This window comes from Malaya genurostris, chromosome 1 (genome assembly GCF_030247185.1).
Source record: "Malaya genurostris strain Urasoe2022 chromosome 1, Malgen_1.1, whole genome shotgun sequence".
Lineage (NCBI taxonomy): Eukaryota > Metazoa > Arthropoda > Insecta > Diptera > Culicidae > Malaya > Malaya genurostris.
The window spans coordinates 109,382,212-109,401,714 of NC_080570.1; the positions used below are offsets into that span (position 1 = coordinate 109,382,212).

The window sequence follows — 19,503 nt, forward strand, 5'->3', positions numbered from 1 at the left end:
TTGGATCCGACTTCCGGTTTCGGATTTACAGAGTGATATGCATAAAAAATGTGAAAATAATGTCACTCACTTTTCTCGGAGATGGAAGGTATTAAGATGCCATAAGAATATCCCAATTTTCATTCGGATCAAATCCCTGGGTCCGAAGGTAGGATGCTTAATATAAAAATGTCAATTCAAGAGTCATTTTTCATAGGCTACCCCTTTACACTGAGGTCTATTTTGAGGAGGTTTTTTGTGCGTTTTTTTACGCGGATTTCCGAAGTTACACGGTTTTCTTGTTTTGTCTTAGAAATGCATGTGTTCGAGATATAGACCACCCACAACTACAACCCTGTGTAAACCCTCTCAGCAGCAGCATCTATAGTGAGAGATCCTGGATCGACAAATTAATCCGAAATAGAACGGGACAGTGCGAATTCTAGCAGATCACCATCATCATCATCGTCATAGTCATCTCCGTCATCATCATTCATCCGATTACTGGTGTGATAAGGAAAGTTGATGAGAGCGAGACTGATCTTTACCTGCTTCAACCAAAACATCGCCGAATTGAAAGCTGCCTGATCTTATCGGTCTATCGATCACGCGATCGGGAGATTTAACCAGTCTGGAATGATACCTTGCCGCGGTGACACACGAAATGGGTTCGTGGCACGCCCGTCGTGATTTTAACCTGTTATAGTTAAGTTCAAATTACCTAGTTAAGAATAAATTAGAAGCATGCATAGTTCGTTTTAAATAAAATGTGTTGTCAGTAATAAAAGTGTGTCAGTATAAAATATGCGCCTACGTTACTGAAGGAACTTTATCCCGGAAACAATAAGACGTCGGTGTAGCGATTTCGGTATAGTGCTACTCATTGCATGTTGGTTGCATGCCATTCCGCCATTCTCTGGTGATCTCTCGTTCGATGTTGGGATTTGGACATCTACCGCTCACCGCTATCGAAGAATCCATAAGGGTAACGTTCACATCCCCACATTTTGGTCCTTCGAACCGGATTTGGGACCTACAAAATTAAGGAAATCCAGGAAGGTTCTGCATGATACCGACGCCACCAATGGTAAACGACGCTTGTTGCCGCCATCGCACTGGACCATAAAGAACAATAGGTTGCTGTACAACATAATCGCGCCTTGGAATTGGCGTCGCTTGGGTCGGAACCGCCATTGCTTCTGGATTACACCAACGGATCAATTGGTCAACAACGTTCTGGGATTCCATAACTGGAAAATACTACATTTGATGCTCGAATCACTGGACCGGCGCCACGTTTTCTTTTTAAGGTAAATTAAGTTAGTGCAGTATATGTCCAGTCGAAGCATTTCCACCAGAATACTAACTCTGTAATTTCGACGCGTTTCTCAATACTTGGCTACAACTTACGGCAAGGGACGTCATTTCGTTGGACCAACGACGATTGGCAGTATTGGTATAGGAAACCAATTCAGGATCGTTATCGCGCTGGGCGTAATACTAAGTGGATGCGTCATAATAGTTTCTCAGGTGAGTGAACTATTAGTATACTGCCGAAGCTAGTACAGAAAATACACAATTGTAATTAAATGATGTTCTCTTCGACTTTGCATAAACTTACTGAGCCTTGAATGCCTTTGGGCATTTTCTTTAAACTTGGAGTTGGAATCAGTTTACTTCGCCGTAGTCTTGCGTCGCTGTTGGTTTCTCTGGGTGAGTTGCCACAGTATATGCCCGGCCGAAGCCGACTTTATTTGGTACTACATAAATCTTTTCCTCTTGGCGATCATATTTTACCGATGAGTATTACATATATTTGGATGTCATTTGGCGACGAAACGATGTTGGACACTGTTATATAGCGCAAATACTGTTTTCGTGGGTAATTTACACAGTATATGCCTAGCGAAGCTAGGTCATCTCGCAGAGCACTACATCGTCCTTCTTTTTTGGTTTTTGTTTACTTTCACCAAACATCATGCCTGCTGCTGGTACCACAACGGCTAAAAAGCCACCATCAATGCGGGCGTTAACGGCTAGATTAAAGGAGATTCAATTATCTTTCAACGATATTTGGCGATTCGTACAAGCCTTCAAGGAAACGAATACAGAAACTGAGGTTGAAGTGCGCCTGAATAAGTTAGACGAGCTGTGGGAAGGGTTCGGTGAAACATTAGTTGACATTTTTGCTCATGATGATTACAATGCTGAAGGCAGTGCTTTGGAAAAGGAGCGCATGGAGCTCAGTGATCGGTATTACGAGATCAAATCCTTTTTAGTTGACAAGGCTAAGGAGTTACAAGAACCGAATGTGTTGGATCAATCTACCCGACTCGGTGACTCGTCGATACGTGGAAATAGCGATCACGTTCGGCTACCACAAATTAAGCTGCAGTCATTCGACGGAAACATAGACGAGTGGCTGAGCTTCCGGGATCTATTTACATCACTCATTCACTGGAAACCGGAATTACCCGAGGTTGAGAAATTCCATTATCTGAAAGGGTGTCTGCAAGGTGAGCCCAAAAGTCTTATCGACCCTCTTCAGATTACCAAGGCCAACTATCAAGTAGCGTGGGATTTATTGTTGAAACGGTACAACAATAGTAAGCAGCTGAAACGACGTCAAGTACAAGCTCTCTTCAGCCTGCCTGTCCTTGCGAAGGAATCTGTTATCGATCTACACAGTCTAGTTGAAGGGTTTGAAAGAACTGTGCAAACGTTAGATCAAATCATTCAATCGGCCGATTACAAGGATCTTCTATTGGTGAACATCCTCACTACAAGATTGGACCCCGTCACTCGTAGAAGCTGGGAAGAGTTCTCAGCCACGAAGGAAACTGATACACTGACGGATTTGTTTGACTTCCTCCGGCGTAGGCTTCAGGTATTGGACTGCTTGCCAACAAGGGTTGCTGACACTAGGGGTGTTCAGCCACAGCAATTACAACCAAGGCAAAAAATACCACCCGTGAGGAATAGTTACAGTTCAACGCAAGCGTCTGGGGGACGTTGTGTCGTTTGCTCGTCAAATCATCCACTTTATCAATGTGGTTCCTTTCAGCGAATGGAGGTTTCGGATAGGGACACTCTGCTGAAAACTCACTCACTCTGTCGGAATTGCTTCAAATTTGGACACCAGGCTAAGGAGTGCCAGTCTAAATATTCTTGCAGAAACTGTAAGGCACGACACCACACTCTCGTGTGTTTCAGGTCAGAAAGGGAGCACGACAAGAAGGTTGCGGTAGTTGCTGGGGGCAACAATCCTTCTTCGTCAAGGGAACCATCCAATGATTCTACGATACAAATAGCCAACGTGGCGGCTACAGAGGTTCTAGCGGTTAATTCGGCACATCAACGTGCTGCTAAGGTTCTTTTGGCTACAGCGATTGTTATGATCGAGGATGATTATGGCAATAGATTTCCTGCTCGTGCTCTTTTGGATTCGGGATCTGAGTGCAATTTCGTGACCGAGAGATTAGGTCAGCGCATGAAGTTAACAAGAGAGCGAGTGAATATATCGGTGGTAGGAATTGGACAAACAGCGTCCAAGGTCAAATATCGGATTCAAGCAGTTTTACGTTCGCGGGTATCGGAATACTCCAGAGAGTTAAGTTTTTTGGTTCTCCCGAAGGTTACGGTTAATCTTCCAACCACTACTATCTGCACTGATAAATGGATAATTCCGGAGGGCATCAAATTGGCTGATCCGGCCTTCTTCGAATCGAAGGTCGTCGATCTGGTACTCGGCATCGAGGCATTCTTCGATTTTTTCGAAACAGGGAAAAGAATTTCTTTAGGACAGCAGCTACCAACATTGAATGATTCTGTATTCGGTTGGGTCGTATGCGGTGGATATTTAAATTCCAATCGATCACTAAGCATGAGCTGCAATGTGTCAACCACGGAGGATTTAGAATCGCTAATGACGCGATTTTGGACTTGTGAGGAAGTTGAACAAGAAAAGGCGCTCTCGCTCGAAGAGAAACGTTGCGAGGAACTGTTTCTGAATACGTTTCAAAGAGATCAAAGTGGTAGGTACACCGTCGCCTTACCCAAAAATGAAGATCTATTATCTAAGTTAGGTGCATCAAGGGATATCGCAGTACGACGCCTTCAAGGGACGGAGCGTAGGCTTGCAAGAGACACATATTTGAAACAGCAATATGAGATGTTCATTGAAGAATATCTGCATCTTGGTCACATGCGAAAGATTGATGACGCGACTCCGGGATCTGGTAAACGTTGTTATTTGCCACACCATCCTGTAGTAAAGGACTCTAGTACCACTACTAAGGTACGCGTCGTATTTGACGCTTCGTGTAAGACTTCCACGGGGGTATCACTAAACGACGTGCTACTATCAGGTCCTGTCATACAGGAGGACCTTCGTTCGATTATTCTACGCAGTCGAATAAACCAAATTATGCTAGTGTCCGATGTTGAAAAAATGTTTCGACAAATTCAAGTTTTTTCCCAAGATCGACCGCTACAGTGTATTTTGTGGCGTAACTCGCCATCGGATGAGATATCTACCTACGAATTGAATACGGTGACGTATGGAACCAAGCCAGCTCCATTTTTAGCAACAAGAACGTTAAAACAACTAGCGCTAGATGAGGAAGAGCGGTATCCGCTAGCGTCCAAGGCAATCCTTGAGGATACGTATATGGACGACGTCATCACAGGAGCAAATGAGATTGAATCAGCAGTCATTTTGCGAACTCAGCTTGATTCGATGACATCAAGTGGGGGTTTTTGTTTGCGGAAGTGGGCGTCTAATTGTCCTGAAGTGCTACAAGGCATAGCAGAAGAGAATCTTGCCATTCGAGTTTCGGAAGGAATCGTTCTGGATGCAGATACTTCGATAAAAACGTTGGGACTGACTTGGTTGCCAATGACTGATACACTTCGGTATCAGTTTAATATTCCTATGCAAGATACAGGTGAACCATTTACAAAACGGAAGATATTGTCGGTGATCGCATCACTTTTCGACCCATTAGGCCTTCTGGGTGCTGCAATCACCACTGCAAAAATTTTCATGCAGCTGTTGTGGACGTTGCGTGATGAAAATAATCAACGATTAGACTGGGATCAGCCGTTATTTCCAACGGTGGGTGAGAGGTGGAGAAAATATTATGATCAGCTTCGACTATTCAACGAAATTCGTATCGATCGCTGTGTTATCATCCCAGAAGCGTTGTGTGTGGAAATCCATTGCTTTTCGGATGCATCGGAGAAAGCGTATGGTGCATGTCTTTATCTTAGGAGTCAAAATTCAGTTGGAGAGGTAAAAGTAAGGCTGCTAACCTCGAAGTCTAAGGTTGCTCCGCTGAAGTGTCAGACCATTCCCAGGTTGGAGTTGTGCGGTGCACTGCTGGCAGTGCAGCTGTACGAAAAGGTTCGTCAATCGATAAAAATTACCGCTAAATCATATTTCTGGACGGATTCTACGTGCGTCCTGCGCTGGATCGCTGCAACTCCATCGACCTGGACAACATTCGTTGCAAATAGGGTGGCAAAAATACAGTCAGCTACAAAGGGATCCAAATGGAATCACGTGTCTGGTGTTCAGAATCCAGCAGATCTCATCTCCAGAGGAATTCTTCCAGATGATATTGTTTCCAACCAGTTTTGGTGGCAGGGACCTAGCTGGTTACAAGAGACTGAAGACCGATGGCCTAGTAGAGCGGAATTCTCACCAACAAATGAGTGCGATGAAGAGAAACGGCGGACAGTTATAGCTGTGACTGTTTCCACAACTGCAGAGTTTAACAATTATTACATGACAAAATTTTCTTCATACAACGACTTATTGCGTTGCACTGCTTATTGGTTACGTCTGATCCATCTTTTACGGACCCCGAGAGCTGCTAGGAAACCTTTTTCGTTCCTGACCACAAATGAGCTGAAAGAGGCGGAAAACACACTTGTCCGACTAGTTCAACAAGAAATGTTTCCAAGCGAATGGAAGGCACTTACAGGGGGAGTTGCTGTTCACAAGAGTTCGCCGTTAAGATGGTTTAACCCATTCATCTCCAAAGAGTTGCTGATCAGACTAGGAGGTCGTTTAAGACATGCAATGGAGTCAGAGGACACTAAACATCCTGTTGTTCTACCTGCTCGACACTGGCTCACACGTCTTCTGTTGCGTTATTATCACGAACAGCTTCTACACGCTGGACCACAATTAATCTTGGGAGCTATTCGACTCAAATTCTGGCCACTTGGAGGCAGAAGTGTAGTGAGACATATTGTGCATCAATGTCATAAGTGCTTTCGATCAAAACCAACAACTATACAACAATTTATGGGTGATTTACCTGTTGCTCGAGTCACGATATCTCGCCCGTTTTCACGAACCGGTGTTGACTATTTTGGACCCCTCTACATTAGACCTGCACCAAGACGTGTGGCTGTTAAGGCATACGTAGCTATTTTCGTGTGCATGTGCACTAAGGCAGTGCACTTAGAACTGGTCACAGATTTGTCTACAGATCGATTTTTGCAAGCACTACGTCGTTTTGTGGCCAGAAGAGGTCGGTGTTCGGATATTTATTCCGACAATGGAACCAATTTTGTCGGTGCTAGAAATAAGCTGAAGGAGTTTCTTAACTTAATAAAAGAGGCGCATCATCACGACATAGTTTCCAAAGAATTAGCCAAGGAAGGGATTCAATGGCATTTCAATCCACCGAGCGCACCTCATTTTGGTGGTATCTGGGAGGCAGCTGTTCGATCCGCTAAAAATCACATTTTAAAGATCGTGGGCGAAACTCCCGTGTCCCCAGAAGATTTAAACACCTTACTTGTGCAAGTCAAAGGATGCTTGAACTCTCGCCCACTAACACCCATATCTGATGATCCGAACGATCTGCAACCACTGACCCCGGGTCATTTTCTTGTCGGTGAATCACTCCAAACAATACCTGAGCCAGACCTAACGAGCATTCCCACAAATCGTCTAACTCAATGGCAGTTAATGCAGCAGAAAGTGCAACATTTTTGGAAAAGATGGCGCAGAGAATATCTCTGTCTACTGCAAGCAAGAGCAAAACGATGGAAGCCAGCTGTTCAAATCGACGTAGGAAAATTGGTGATCATTCAAGATGACAATCAACCACCCATGCGCTGGAAAATGGGACGAATCGTTCAAACTCATCCTGGTGATGATGGAACCGTAAGAGTGGTTACACTGAAAACCGCTACGGGAATGCTGACTCGTCCAGTGGAGAAAATCTGTTTATTACCCGAGAATAGCAGCTCACATTCCTTAGAAAATGACAAGCAACATCCCTAGATCCTATTCCCTACCTTTACAAGCGAAGAGGATTTTCTTTATTTGCAGAAATCAATGACATTTCTGGGTGGGTGAGGATGTTCGAGATATAGACCACCCACAACTACAACCCTGTGTAAACCCTCTCAGCAGCAGCATCTATAGTGAGAGATCCTGGATCGACAAATTAATCCGAAATAGAACGGGACAGTGCGAATTCTAGCAGATCACCATCATCATCATCGTCATAGTCATCTCCGTCATCATCATTCATCCGATTACTGGTGTGATAAGGAAAGTTGATGAGAGCGAGACTGATCTTTACCTGCTTCTACCAAAACATCGCCGAATTGAAAGCTGCCTGATCTTATCGGTCTATCGATCACGCGATCGGGAGATTTAACCAGTCTGGAATGATACCTTGCCGCGGTGACACACGAAATGGGTTCGTGGCACGCCCGTCGTGATTTTAACCTGTTATAGTTAAGTTCAAATTACCTAGTTAAGAATAAATTAGAAGCATGCATAGTTCGTTTTAAATAAAATGTGTTGTCAGTAATAAAAGTGTGTCAGTATAAAATATGCGCCTACGTTACTGAAGGAACTTTATCCCGGAAACAATAAGACGTCGGTGTAGCGATTTCGGTATAGTGCTACTCATTGCATGTTGGTTGCATGCCATTCCGCCATTCTCTGGTGATCTCTCGTTCGATGTTGGGATTTGGACATCTACCGCTCACCGCTATCGAAGAATCCATAAGGGTAACGTTCACATCCCCACAGCATGAAACGTCGAGATCTGTGTTATCCAGATTTTTTTAAAGTCAACTCTCTGACACCTTTTTTTAAAGATTACACCAGATCTAAGAATTTCTAAGACATTTGGCATTAATTTTTTTTTATCAATTTTGCGTTTTTTTTAAGTGGATTTCCGAAGTTACGCAGTCTCGAATTTCCCAAGTCGCCAAGTCGATTTTCTGAAAATTTTAGAGAGTACACCTGATCTGGATGTTTCGTGCATTTCTATGACATTTAGAATCAAACAAATTATTTTTTTCCATTTTGCGGTTTTGTTTTACGCAGATTTCCGAAGTCACACGATTTTTTTCGAGCGGTTTTTTACGCGGTACGTATCCTCCGCGTGAAAAGAGACCTTCGTGTATAATGGCTAGTGATTTTCTCTAGTTTGCAGACCATGAGAGTCTGTAACCGAATGAACTATAAAAGATTTGCTGAATTTTATCCTAGTCCGACATTTTTTTCCAAACTTCAAATCGTCATAGAGAATCGCAGAAAAATTTGTAGGTCATATTAGTTTATGGATAAATGAAACGAATGTCACTATGCCAATATCCAGCTTTCGGTTCCGGAAGTTCTGACAATAAGAATCAAATGTGATAAAATGAAGCTCATTTCACTTTCTCATATATGTTTGAATAAATTTTCACTAGCTTAAACTCAAATGTAGTATATCAATGTAGTAGTATTATGCAAGATAAATCTTCAAAATTCTTTTCTTAATTGCAAACTGTAGCATGTCGGGAAATTTCTACTGTAATATATAGGAGAAAAAAAATAATATGAGAAACCATCATTACACCACTAGATTTTTTTAAAGCCAATTATAAAATGGATTTTCCTTCAAACAAATCACAATCAATCAAAAATTTTTCAAATGACTATGTACATATTTCTATAATTAAAATTGATAAACAGGTTTCTGAATTGATAATTGAACTGAAGCTGACGGTGAACCGAGTTCCTCGAGCGGTCCTATTCAAATGACATGTAAAATCGCAGATCACCTTAACTTGAGTTTACATTTGATACTATATGATTTTGCATCTAATATTTCATACACACATGTATACATTTACAATATCTTTGCTATGGCTACCGCAGAACCGCAATGTCGTAGGAAAAATAGTTTGAAAATTGTTCAATTTTGTTTTTATAGCGTTGCGAAAACTCCAACTAATGGTTTCCATGTATGAGATGACTAATGAAGCCGAGATAAATGGGGATATCGTTATCTTAATTCTATCACTATTATTGGTTGATCGTTAGTCCTTCCTTACCGTTCTTGCATGCACTTTCTCTTACGTTTCACTCAAAGATCATCTCACCCATCAGGTTGCATACGAAGACGACACAACCTCACAAAATAAACTGGATGAACATCGTTTGGCATCTATCAGTGGTTTGCTCACATGTTCAGTCTATATTATTTTATTATATTTCATAATATTCCATCTTATTCCACTGTGTTCTATGGTACGCAAATCACCGATAAACGTTGAACGTTTTCATCGTGTAAAACCCAACTGGGATACTTTCACTTCACTTAATTTCTACTTCATACTGGTAATAAGGGCCAGTAGTATGAAAATGAAACATAAAACAGAGCTCAGTTAAGCCCTACCGGCCTCTCCAACTCCGGATGTTGGCGTGTAATGCAATCAACATCTCATTCAAGTCGTTCCATATCTCATTCATTGAATTCAATAAAAAAGCTAAAAGCTGTAACACATATTGATATTAAATTTCAATTGATTGTATCTGGTGCAATACCGTCAGGGATATATTTTTGCGTTAACTGTAATTTTAATAATTTAGCATAAGAGTGTATTTGGAAACTTCCCAAACAATGAGTCGTATAACATGTAAACTTGTAAAACATTCTCGATCAGACCGCCATACATGAAAGATCGTTTAGTAATTTTATCTATATACAAAGTAAAAATGTAAATGTTTAACCTACTTTCATTAAAATCTGTATAGATCTGTATTAGGTTGAGGAGTTCCGTATAAATTCTGTATTCAGTATTGAATCGGTATGCGCATATAAAAATCTGTATAATACAGATAAATCTGTATAAATGGCATTTTGTAGTCTAGGTCATTTATACCATTAAATCTCGGGAACCTGAAGCGACAGCCAATTCATCTTCAAACTTGATTCTCACTTCAAAAGTAGCCGTCTCCGGAAAAATCGAACGGAGAAAAATCTTTGAAACATACATACAGACTATTCCGATTTCGTCGAGCCGAGTCGAATGGTATGAAACACTAGGGGTCTCCACAGTTCAAATAAAAATTCGCGTTTCCAGCAATTCTATTACCTTTCTATGTAAAAATGCAAACAAATGTGATCCTTGCGAATAAAAATAAACATAAACGTTATAGTACAGTAAGAAAATCAAAGGGCCGAGATGATTCCACTGTGGCAAAAAAATCGGAATTATAATCGAAGCTTTCCATAAATTGTGAGATATTCACGGAGTTAGCAATATTTCAAACAAACGGCAAAGGGGTGTAATTTTCTTCAGGATGACTGTTAATATGCCATTTGGTCCTACAGAGATGAAAACTTTCATTCCGATGATTGCCGTTTATATCGAATCCATGTCTGAATCGATAGAGTGAGTAATAATTAGATTAGAGTAACCAGATGCAGGAACATCGTTTTACGTGCGTTATATTTGTAGCGGCGATACAAATATACAAAAGATAACACTTTCGAAACATGCTTTCAGGGTAGACCGCACAAGATTATTTCGCCAAACTCGTCAATTGAAACCGAATTCATGCTTAATATTGCAATATAAAGACTAAAATTCTTTTTTCCGGTCGGATCACCTCAATTGTGAGATGATGCCAGCTGATGATTCAGCTTTTAAGTTGCATCATTTAATGTTCACTCATTCACTGCGAAGAAGTAAGAGTTCGGCATACAGGCCCAAGACTTCTGCTTCGATTGACTTAAAAACTTGACAAAACATTCTTGAAATGTTTCATTATAACATATTATATTATTATTATAAAAACATAATTTGTTTGAAAATATTAGACCTTACGGGCTCCCTTGAGTAATAAATTGTTTCCATTGATTTTATAAACAAAAAACTTTAAACGCGTTTTTCTCGAAAGCAGATTTTGAAAGTCCGTGTCCATCGTCATTTAAAAACTACTGCACCAATTCTGTTCAAATTTTGCACACACTTTCTACATATAAAAAACCAGACCCCAACGTTTTCATTTTCGTTGTTTGTTACTTTAGTGAGTCACTCTGATATGCAAAAAAAGTCCCTCTCTCCGTGACAATGATTAATATCATTGCCGTGACCAGGATTCGAACCTGGGTTACTACGGCCACAACGTAGGGTCCTAACCACTAGACGATCACGGCTAGCGAGAGACATGCTTTGAGTCGCCGCTAAGAAAAAATACACTCGGCAGAAAGCAATCGTTTCATGTTTCAAGTAATAACTAGAGTATCCGTAGCAATTTTTAACCCTAGCATTGCTACCGATGCTATTCATTTCAGGTAGTGCAGAGTTTGATTTAAATTGAATGTAACGTTTGTTTTGCACTGTAAAACCGTTTATTTTGGAACGAAAGAAAGATGAAAATAGGTCCAATCACCCGATAATTACCAATGCCACCTGATAAGAAAGTGTAGAGCATTCCGAAGCTCAATCGAATTTATTTTTAGATTGCTTTCATTATCAACCACGACTCGACAAACTGCACCGTCAATTTGCGATGCGTTGTGCGCGTTTGAACATCAAACTTGTTCAAGCTAACTGAACGATTATTTATAGTAACAACGAATTCTTCGAATTAAACAAAAAATAAAACTTACTCACGTGTTGATATTTGTCGATATTTATTAGCACTTTCGAATTTCATTATGTCATAAATAATCTATGGCCAAAAAAACTGGACTCAACAAAGTTGCCTTATTCAACGGTACGACTTATTACATGTATGTTCACGATAACCTTAGTAGAGTGGAATAATTGTACGTAGAGAATAAAAGTTTAGGTTCGCATGAGGTGTGGTGCTTACTTTGTTTGCGGCACAGATGCTGCGTCATCGGAAAACAGGTTCGTCGCAAGTAATCAATGTGATCCGATGATAGAGTTAGGCAAAGGAGTAACCAATTAGTTGGCAAGGTGTTGAAAATTGAAAGAATATGTTTTTTTTCTTTAGAGTTTAGATGATTACAAATCTAGAATGGAAGCACGCGCTTTTAAATCATTTCATTTTGTTCTTAATCCAAAGGCGAAACTTGGCCAGATGGAAAATGTTAGTCTGAATGTGTTCGTAAAGTAATGTTCAGGAATTCATCCAATTCGCGCCCGAACACGTAGATTTGTTTCTGTTTGATGATGATTTTCCTGAAAAAAATTATAACGTGCTTATATAATTGAGAGTGATTCTGAAACAGTCTTAATGACTCAGTGACAGTCACCAAAAATTCCTGACACGAAATTCTATGTTGTAGAACTCTTTTCCGTGTTGTTTGTTATTTACTATCGATCCAGCTCAAACACTTTTTGCCTTTCTCATATTGAAAGGTTATGCAATCACTGTGATATACCATTCGACTCAGTTCGTCGAGTACGCAAAATGTCTGTGTGTGTATGTGTGTATGTAACGTTTTTTTGCACTAACTTTTCTCGGAGATGGCTGAACCGATTTTCACAAACTTAGATTCAAATGAGTGGTCTTGTGGTCCCATAAAAATTCCTGAATATTATTTGGATCCGACTTTCGGTTTCGGAGTTATGGGGTAAAATGTGTAAAAAATTGTGAAAATAAGTGCACTAACTTTATCAGAGATGGCTGAACCGATTTTCACAAACTTAGATTCAAATGAAAGGGTTTGAGGTCTCATAAAAAATTCCTGAATATTATTTGGATCCGACTTTTGGTTCCGGAATTATGGGGTAAAATGTACAAAAAAAGAAAATAAGTGTTCTAACTTTTCTCATAGATGGGGCGACCGATTTTCACAAACTTAGGTTCAAATGAAAGGTCCTGTGGTTCCATACGTGATTCCTGAATTTCATGCGGATCCGACTTCCGGATTCGGAAATACACTGAGGTCTTTTTTATGCGACTTTTTGATGCGAATTTCAGAGTTATGCGGTTTTTTTCAATGCGAAGTTTCAGAGTTATGCGGTATTTTTTATGCGAATTTTCAGAGTTATGCGGATTTTTTTATGCGAAGTTTCAGAGTTATGCGGTTTTTTTATGCGGTACGTAAACTCGCATAAAAAAGACTTAAGTGTATAAGGTAAAGTGGGTTAAACAATGGAATACCATCATTGAAAATGGGGAAAAACCTTAGAAAGTTTTCTAAATCGTTTCAAAATAATAGTTTTTATCAGTAGACGGTCAAACAAACCGATTTCGGTTATTCTTTCAAGAATCGAAGAAAATTATTTTGAAGAATACCACAGTATTATATATGATAGTATGATTGATATGAGAAAGGCATCATTACACCACTAGGTGGATTAAAACAGATTTTATATTCCCAATTCGTACCGTCGGTGTTGACAATTCTAAAAGATAACAACTCTTGTTTTATGGTCGCATCGCTTACTTAAAACGAATCTTAGACCTCATAACGATCTGAATGAACAACTTCGTGTCACCAGAGAAAAAGGTCTGATAAGTTGTCGACCTTACGTAAAGTCGGTGAAACGTCGACATTCCCTTGTTTTCTGGTCTTTATCCATCCCTATCATATTGTTGAGATATGCTTTCGACGAAGTTTTCAATGTAAATTGATGGAAGAGGACACCAAATCTTTAGAATTTCCCGAAATGAGATACCCAGAGAAAAATTAACATCGTTAAAGTCCAGTAAGAAAGGGCCGAGATGGCAAAACAAAAATCATTGGAAATACTATCGCCAATTCCATCTACAAGGCGTCGATTCCCCCTGAAATATGATTGTATCCCTCGAAAAATGTTTGTATCAAGAACAAATCGATCCAATTTTGCTAGTGTTGCGTTGGTTGGTTGTATCGAAAGCGGAGGATAGATCGGTAAGGGAGATGACGTTGGTGTTGGAAATCGCCGTTTGGGCATGGACGATCTAAAGGATAAGATATTGGTAGCTGTTGAACGCTTAGGTATGAACCCAAGTTGGGAATTGTCGATCAACTGCTTATAATGTTATCGTCTTCAAAATTTTGAGCATTTTCACTGAATTCAAATTATGCATGAAAGGCTCCCAACAACCAAACATTAGCTCTAAGGAACGAACAGCTCGAAACATTCACTTCACTTTAGCTAGATGTTTGACAATGCTCTGAACGAAATGAATTGTTTGGAAATCAGTTAGATTCAATCAGGGTGACAAGTTGATTGAAGATTTCAATTTCCTGGTTTTCCCCGGTTTGCGAGATAAAAATTTCCGGTTTTTGGAATAGGACCAAGCTTTAAACAGATATCCCATGTGAACAAAAAGAATACATCTAATTGGTCCATTAGTTTAGGATTGAAGTATTTTTCGTGTATCTCGTTGTATAGATAGGAAATATTCATTATTACTAGTGCATATGAGAAAAGCAGAAAGCCTTTTTCTAGTCATCTAGTGGTTTTGATTATACATAACCGGTTTCTTCCGAACGCACATGACTGTTTTTAGTATTTTCTGGTACACATATGGTTGAAAATAAATCAATAAGGAACAACTCTCCTCCCGCAAAACAAATTCCAACTTACAGCTTATACGATATTATTTTAGAATCAAATTTTAGAGAAACTGAACAAGAATCTCCAAAGTCCCTAAAAATGGACGCTTGCCACTCTGGAAAACAAACAACAATCTATGCCTGCAATTTCAAAGCATTTTGTACTGTGCTTTCCGGAAGTGGAAGTCGAAATTTCAGTTCGATGGAAAAATTATAAAAGGCATGATGGAACTGCGAATAACGTCATTTCCAGGGCTTCGACCATGGTACACAGTTAGGAAGAAACCTGTAGAATTCCATTGAACCAACTGTGACAAAAGGCATCCAACAGAAAGAACAGAATTTTCCGTGCGATTTGGAAATTATATGACTAGAAAAACAATCAAATAGAAAATAAAAATGATTGTTAATGTCTGGGATTTGAATCTAGAATCATTTGATCACAAAGAGCGTCCATGAATCCATTGAGCTACAGAAGCATGGAAAATTGAGCTACAGAAGCAGGAAAATGGTATATTTAAATTCATACAGTCGTACTAGTTAGCTGTGTTAAGGCGGTAAGTGAAAATTACGTGCTAAACATGTAAATCTCAGTCTGTCATAACATAAAATACAGTTGATAGATTACGTTGCGCAAAAAAATTGATAGGAAACAAATACAATATTAAGGATCAAGAGTAAACCAAGTTAACTTGTGCTGGTAATTTGTGTATTACATACATTTCATTTGATACGTTTATCATACATCTATGTATTCATTCATGCAGTGCAACCAGTTTATCAAAGTAGCTTAAACGATTGAGTTTCAAACAATCAATTTTCTCCAAGATTACTTACATTTTATGAATGTAGAATTTAATTGCATAATAAAAAATTTAGCAACACTGCTTCAATGCATTTATATTAGATCGTGCTACACAAAGTAAACAAAACTAAATGTTTTCTGTTAAAAAGCAGTATTCCAGAAAAAAAAGTTTTACGAAAACCTTTCATATACATTGCCTTTTGCGTGTTAAGTTAAAGGTTCCTATTTGCGGGTTTACTTATAGAAGGTAAGTAAATCTTTATATCGCAATAGCTTCGGCATGAGGAAATCCATACAGGAATGTGTTTGTTGCTAATCAAATCTGTCAGTGGAAGTAAGCTGAAACTGAATTAATTTTTCTCGAGCAGTTTTAAGGAAAACGGAAGGATTTTAGACTACAATTTTCGCTTTTCTTGAATTGCAATTCTAAATTGAATGAACTGATTTGTTTATTTTTCAACCATATGGAAGATTTATTGATTAAAACCAGGAAAAGAAGCACAGGAATCTGTTTTACGCATACATTGTTGACATTACTCATACGCTTGCAAAGTGTCTTGCCCCTTAATATGTGAATGAGTTTTCGGAAATTTATGTTAAATTAGATGGAAAATTAAGTAAAATACAGATTTCCGTACTCACTGTTTAGGTCGACATTGTGAATTCGTCACATTTAATTTTCAGGTATTTTTACAGTGTATTTAAAATTACCATATGAACATAGGCTGTAAAATCACGTGCAAGCACGTCTGTGCAATGATCGAAATCCTTAGAAAAAAAAAATTCATGCTCTGATTGTGATGGAAAACATAAATTCAATTATTGACAATGTCATGTCAGACAAAGAAAAAATCTCATCCAATAAAATCAAACTTAAAACCATTATACATATACCCAAAATTCAGCAAAACCGTTCCAGAAGAGACATCTGCGTATGAAAAATGAAAACAAGAAAATGGTGATTTTTCTAAATTTCTAATGCCGACAGTGGTGATTTTCATCGATGTTTTTCCTCGTTTAATCAAAAATACAAATATATACCATCGATAAAAATGAACTCGGAGAGTAAGAAAAATGATTTGTACTAGTATTAGTGAAATTCTTTAAAAAGTTCCCGAAAAACTGATCCAGATCCGACTTTTGGTTCCGGTATTACAGCGCGATAAGTGCAAAAGTTTTATTTTCATGAGGATTTTTTAATAGGGATTTTTATAAAACTTACTGATAAATTCATCTAGTTGACAGATCTTGTTAGTTAGTGAATATGCAAAACTACTTTGGGACTACTAGTCCCCGGTTACCGCTTCCGAAAACACCGATAATAGTGAAGAAAAACTCCAAAAACCGAACTCACTTCGATTTTTCAGCAACGGTTAACCCGATTTCCACAAATCATGATTCAAATTAAAGCTCTCAGTGTCTTAAAAGATACTGCGCAGTCTCATTCAGAGAACCACCGGTTCCGAAATTATAGTGCAATGAGTGTCAAGACTTTCAAACTGTCATACAAAATTATGCAAAACCGGTACGAATCGGTACGTGCTGGTACGGAAGAAGAAAACGCCACCGCCTAGCACCCAGCGTGCTTCGTTCGATTCGTGCACGGCTGCCACGTTTAAATCATTATTAACTTGAATTAACTTTTTACAAATTGAAAAGGTGATGGTAGTTTATACCAATACCAACACCTCTTTTGAGAATTACGTTGCGCGGTGATCACGATAACTCGGCGTAGAATTGTCTGAAATCAAAAATGTTCGTAAATTTTCTTAAACTATGAGTTATTTCTCCCCCGCCGTCGTTCTCATGTTATTATTTTGATTTTTTCAACAGTTCGTACCATAATATGAAAATGGAAAAACTTCAAAAGCGTAGGGTGGAAGCTTTTTATACCAAGAAAGTATGTTCCAAGTTTGAAAAGAATCGGTTCAGTAGATTTTGCAGGATCGTGTTCACGGACTTTTGGTTTTAAGAAAAACGCGATTAAATTTCTGCATGTTGCTACTAGAAACCGATAAATCTTCTGCCTTTCCACATGCATCATTGGAAGGGGTTCTTTTGTTAGTAAATTTTTTAAATAAAATTATCATGTGTTTAGTGCTCTGGGTAGCCGGCTACCGAGAATCCGTTGCAGTTTTATCGCGTTTTGTATTAATATGTGCTTCCTACTTAAATACGAATTTTCTTTTCTTTTTTGGGGAGCCCGATGGAGATGAAATATAGCAATCTCTCTCTCCAGCAGGCATAAAACCTCCTCACCTTTTGTATCAACAGACTACAATTATCCAACAGATACATTTACGTTTAAAACTAACAATTAAAACTAACAGTTAAAACTAAACTACTAACCCTATAACTAGTTGATGACACAATATTACAGCATTACAGAGCAGCTTCCTTGAAAGGCAAGATAGAAGAGAAAAGTGGAAATGAAGATGGAAGAAGAAGGTTAGTTGAGGGAGCAGTGAGTGAGCGTGGACGAACAACGGGGTTAGAACCGGCATGTAGATCTAATTAGTGATCAAAAAGATGGTGGAAGACGGAGAAAATGAGAGGGAGGACTAACAGGTTAATTTCGGCGAATCTGATTAGTTTCCAATAAAGATGGTGAACATTTGTTTACTGGATAGTTAAGGAATCATTGAATAAGCGTTATATCGCATTGCGCGAGAGATGGAGGTTCGATATCCATTCATACATATATTTCAAAGTGTTCAATTTTTTTTAATAGACTTCCATAATACTGGAAAGATATCACTCGATAATCATCAATCAAAAATTACGCAATACGAAGTAATGTCGATATCTACACCCTTACCAAAACAATATAATACTAAATGGATCCTTCTCGCAGTCTAAACTATATTTACATACGTCCTAGCTAAGTACGGTCGCAAAAAAAGTATCTACACGGTTATAAACTTCACGCGCGCGTCCGAAACTTAGCATTTAACCCGAAGAAAAATAGATCAAACGATCCTTGAATAATTGACGGAGTTTGGTCTAGCCCGATTTTTTGTACGGAGAAATATAATAAGATTGTAAATAAGAGAAATGTGAAATATCTTTAAGGAACGATCTCACCAGTATCTTGCTTCTTCTATTGATATTCACATTGCTGTAAACAACGCGAGATGACACACAACTATTGATAAAATAAAATAAAATAAACACTCGCGGATGGGTTTGGTGCAGACCAATTTTAGATTTTTCTGGGTGGTAAATTCATAGCTTCCATCGCTTTAACATATTTTTAATTTCGCAAATCAGCAATGTTCAATAACCCAACACCCAGGCACCACATCGCACTCCCGGTGATGCCAGCTCTCCTAACCGCACCTACCAAACTATACTTCAAAAATTTTAAATGAAGTCGTTGATGAGGTCACTTTAATGATAAATCAGATTTAATCATTATTTCATAATAATTTTCATAATCAACCAAAAAGCTGTACCAAATTAAGTATATTAAGCTATTGATGAGTTAACTTAAGACAAATTTCCCAAAAGAAGCGTCACTGGAAGCACAAATACTAACACATTAATGAACCGAAATTGTATGAAACTTTGACAGAAGACTTCTGAGAGATGTCTTAACTGTACGCTAGAGAGACGCTATCTGTCGGTCAGATCTCTGGAATTTTGTTAAATCGATCTGGATAATCAGAATAAATTAGAGAATAGTGATATTTTTAGATTTCGATCGACATTCTGTAAATAGTTCATCGTATCTCATCTGGAATAGTAGCATCGGTTGGTAATCTAATGTCGTTTTCGCTTGATGCCAAACCTAATCCAGTTTCCACTCTAACTGCTGTCAAGCCGTTTGTTTGTAGCTAGTTTCGAACCTAGTTTCAACATTGTTGAACTAAAAATTGAGTCAGTTTCAAACCTGGTTTTTATATCAAACCCCCGTTGCTAAGTGCGAACCCAAAACAGTTT

General features: G+C 38.8%; 2 protein-coding genes and 1 non-coding gene across 4 annotated transcripts in view; 1 reads left to right on the forward strand and 2 right to left on the reverse strand.

Moving 5' to 3' along the window:
• LOC131425389 (mitochondrial protein C2orf69 homolog) overlaps positions 1 to 19,503 on the reverse strand; it is a 63,111-nt gene that overhangs the window by 6,180 nt on the left and 37,428 nt on the right. The gene's annotated exons all lie outside the window — the stretch shown is intronic.
• LOC131427463 (uncharacterized) lies at positions 1,958 to 7,282 on the forward strand. The gene has a single exon (XM_058590674.1). It carries the CDS (start codon positions 1,958 to 1,960, stop codon positions 7,280 to 7,282), a length of 5,325 nt encoding a protein of 1,774 aa, XP_058446657.1.
• On the reverse strand, positions 11,379 to 11,450 carry Trnah-gug (transfer RNA histidin (anticodon GUG)). Its single transcript has one exon. It is a non-coding gene; the product is annotated as a tRNA-His (tRNA).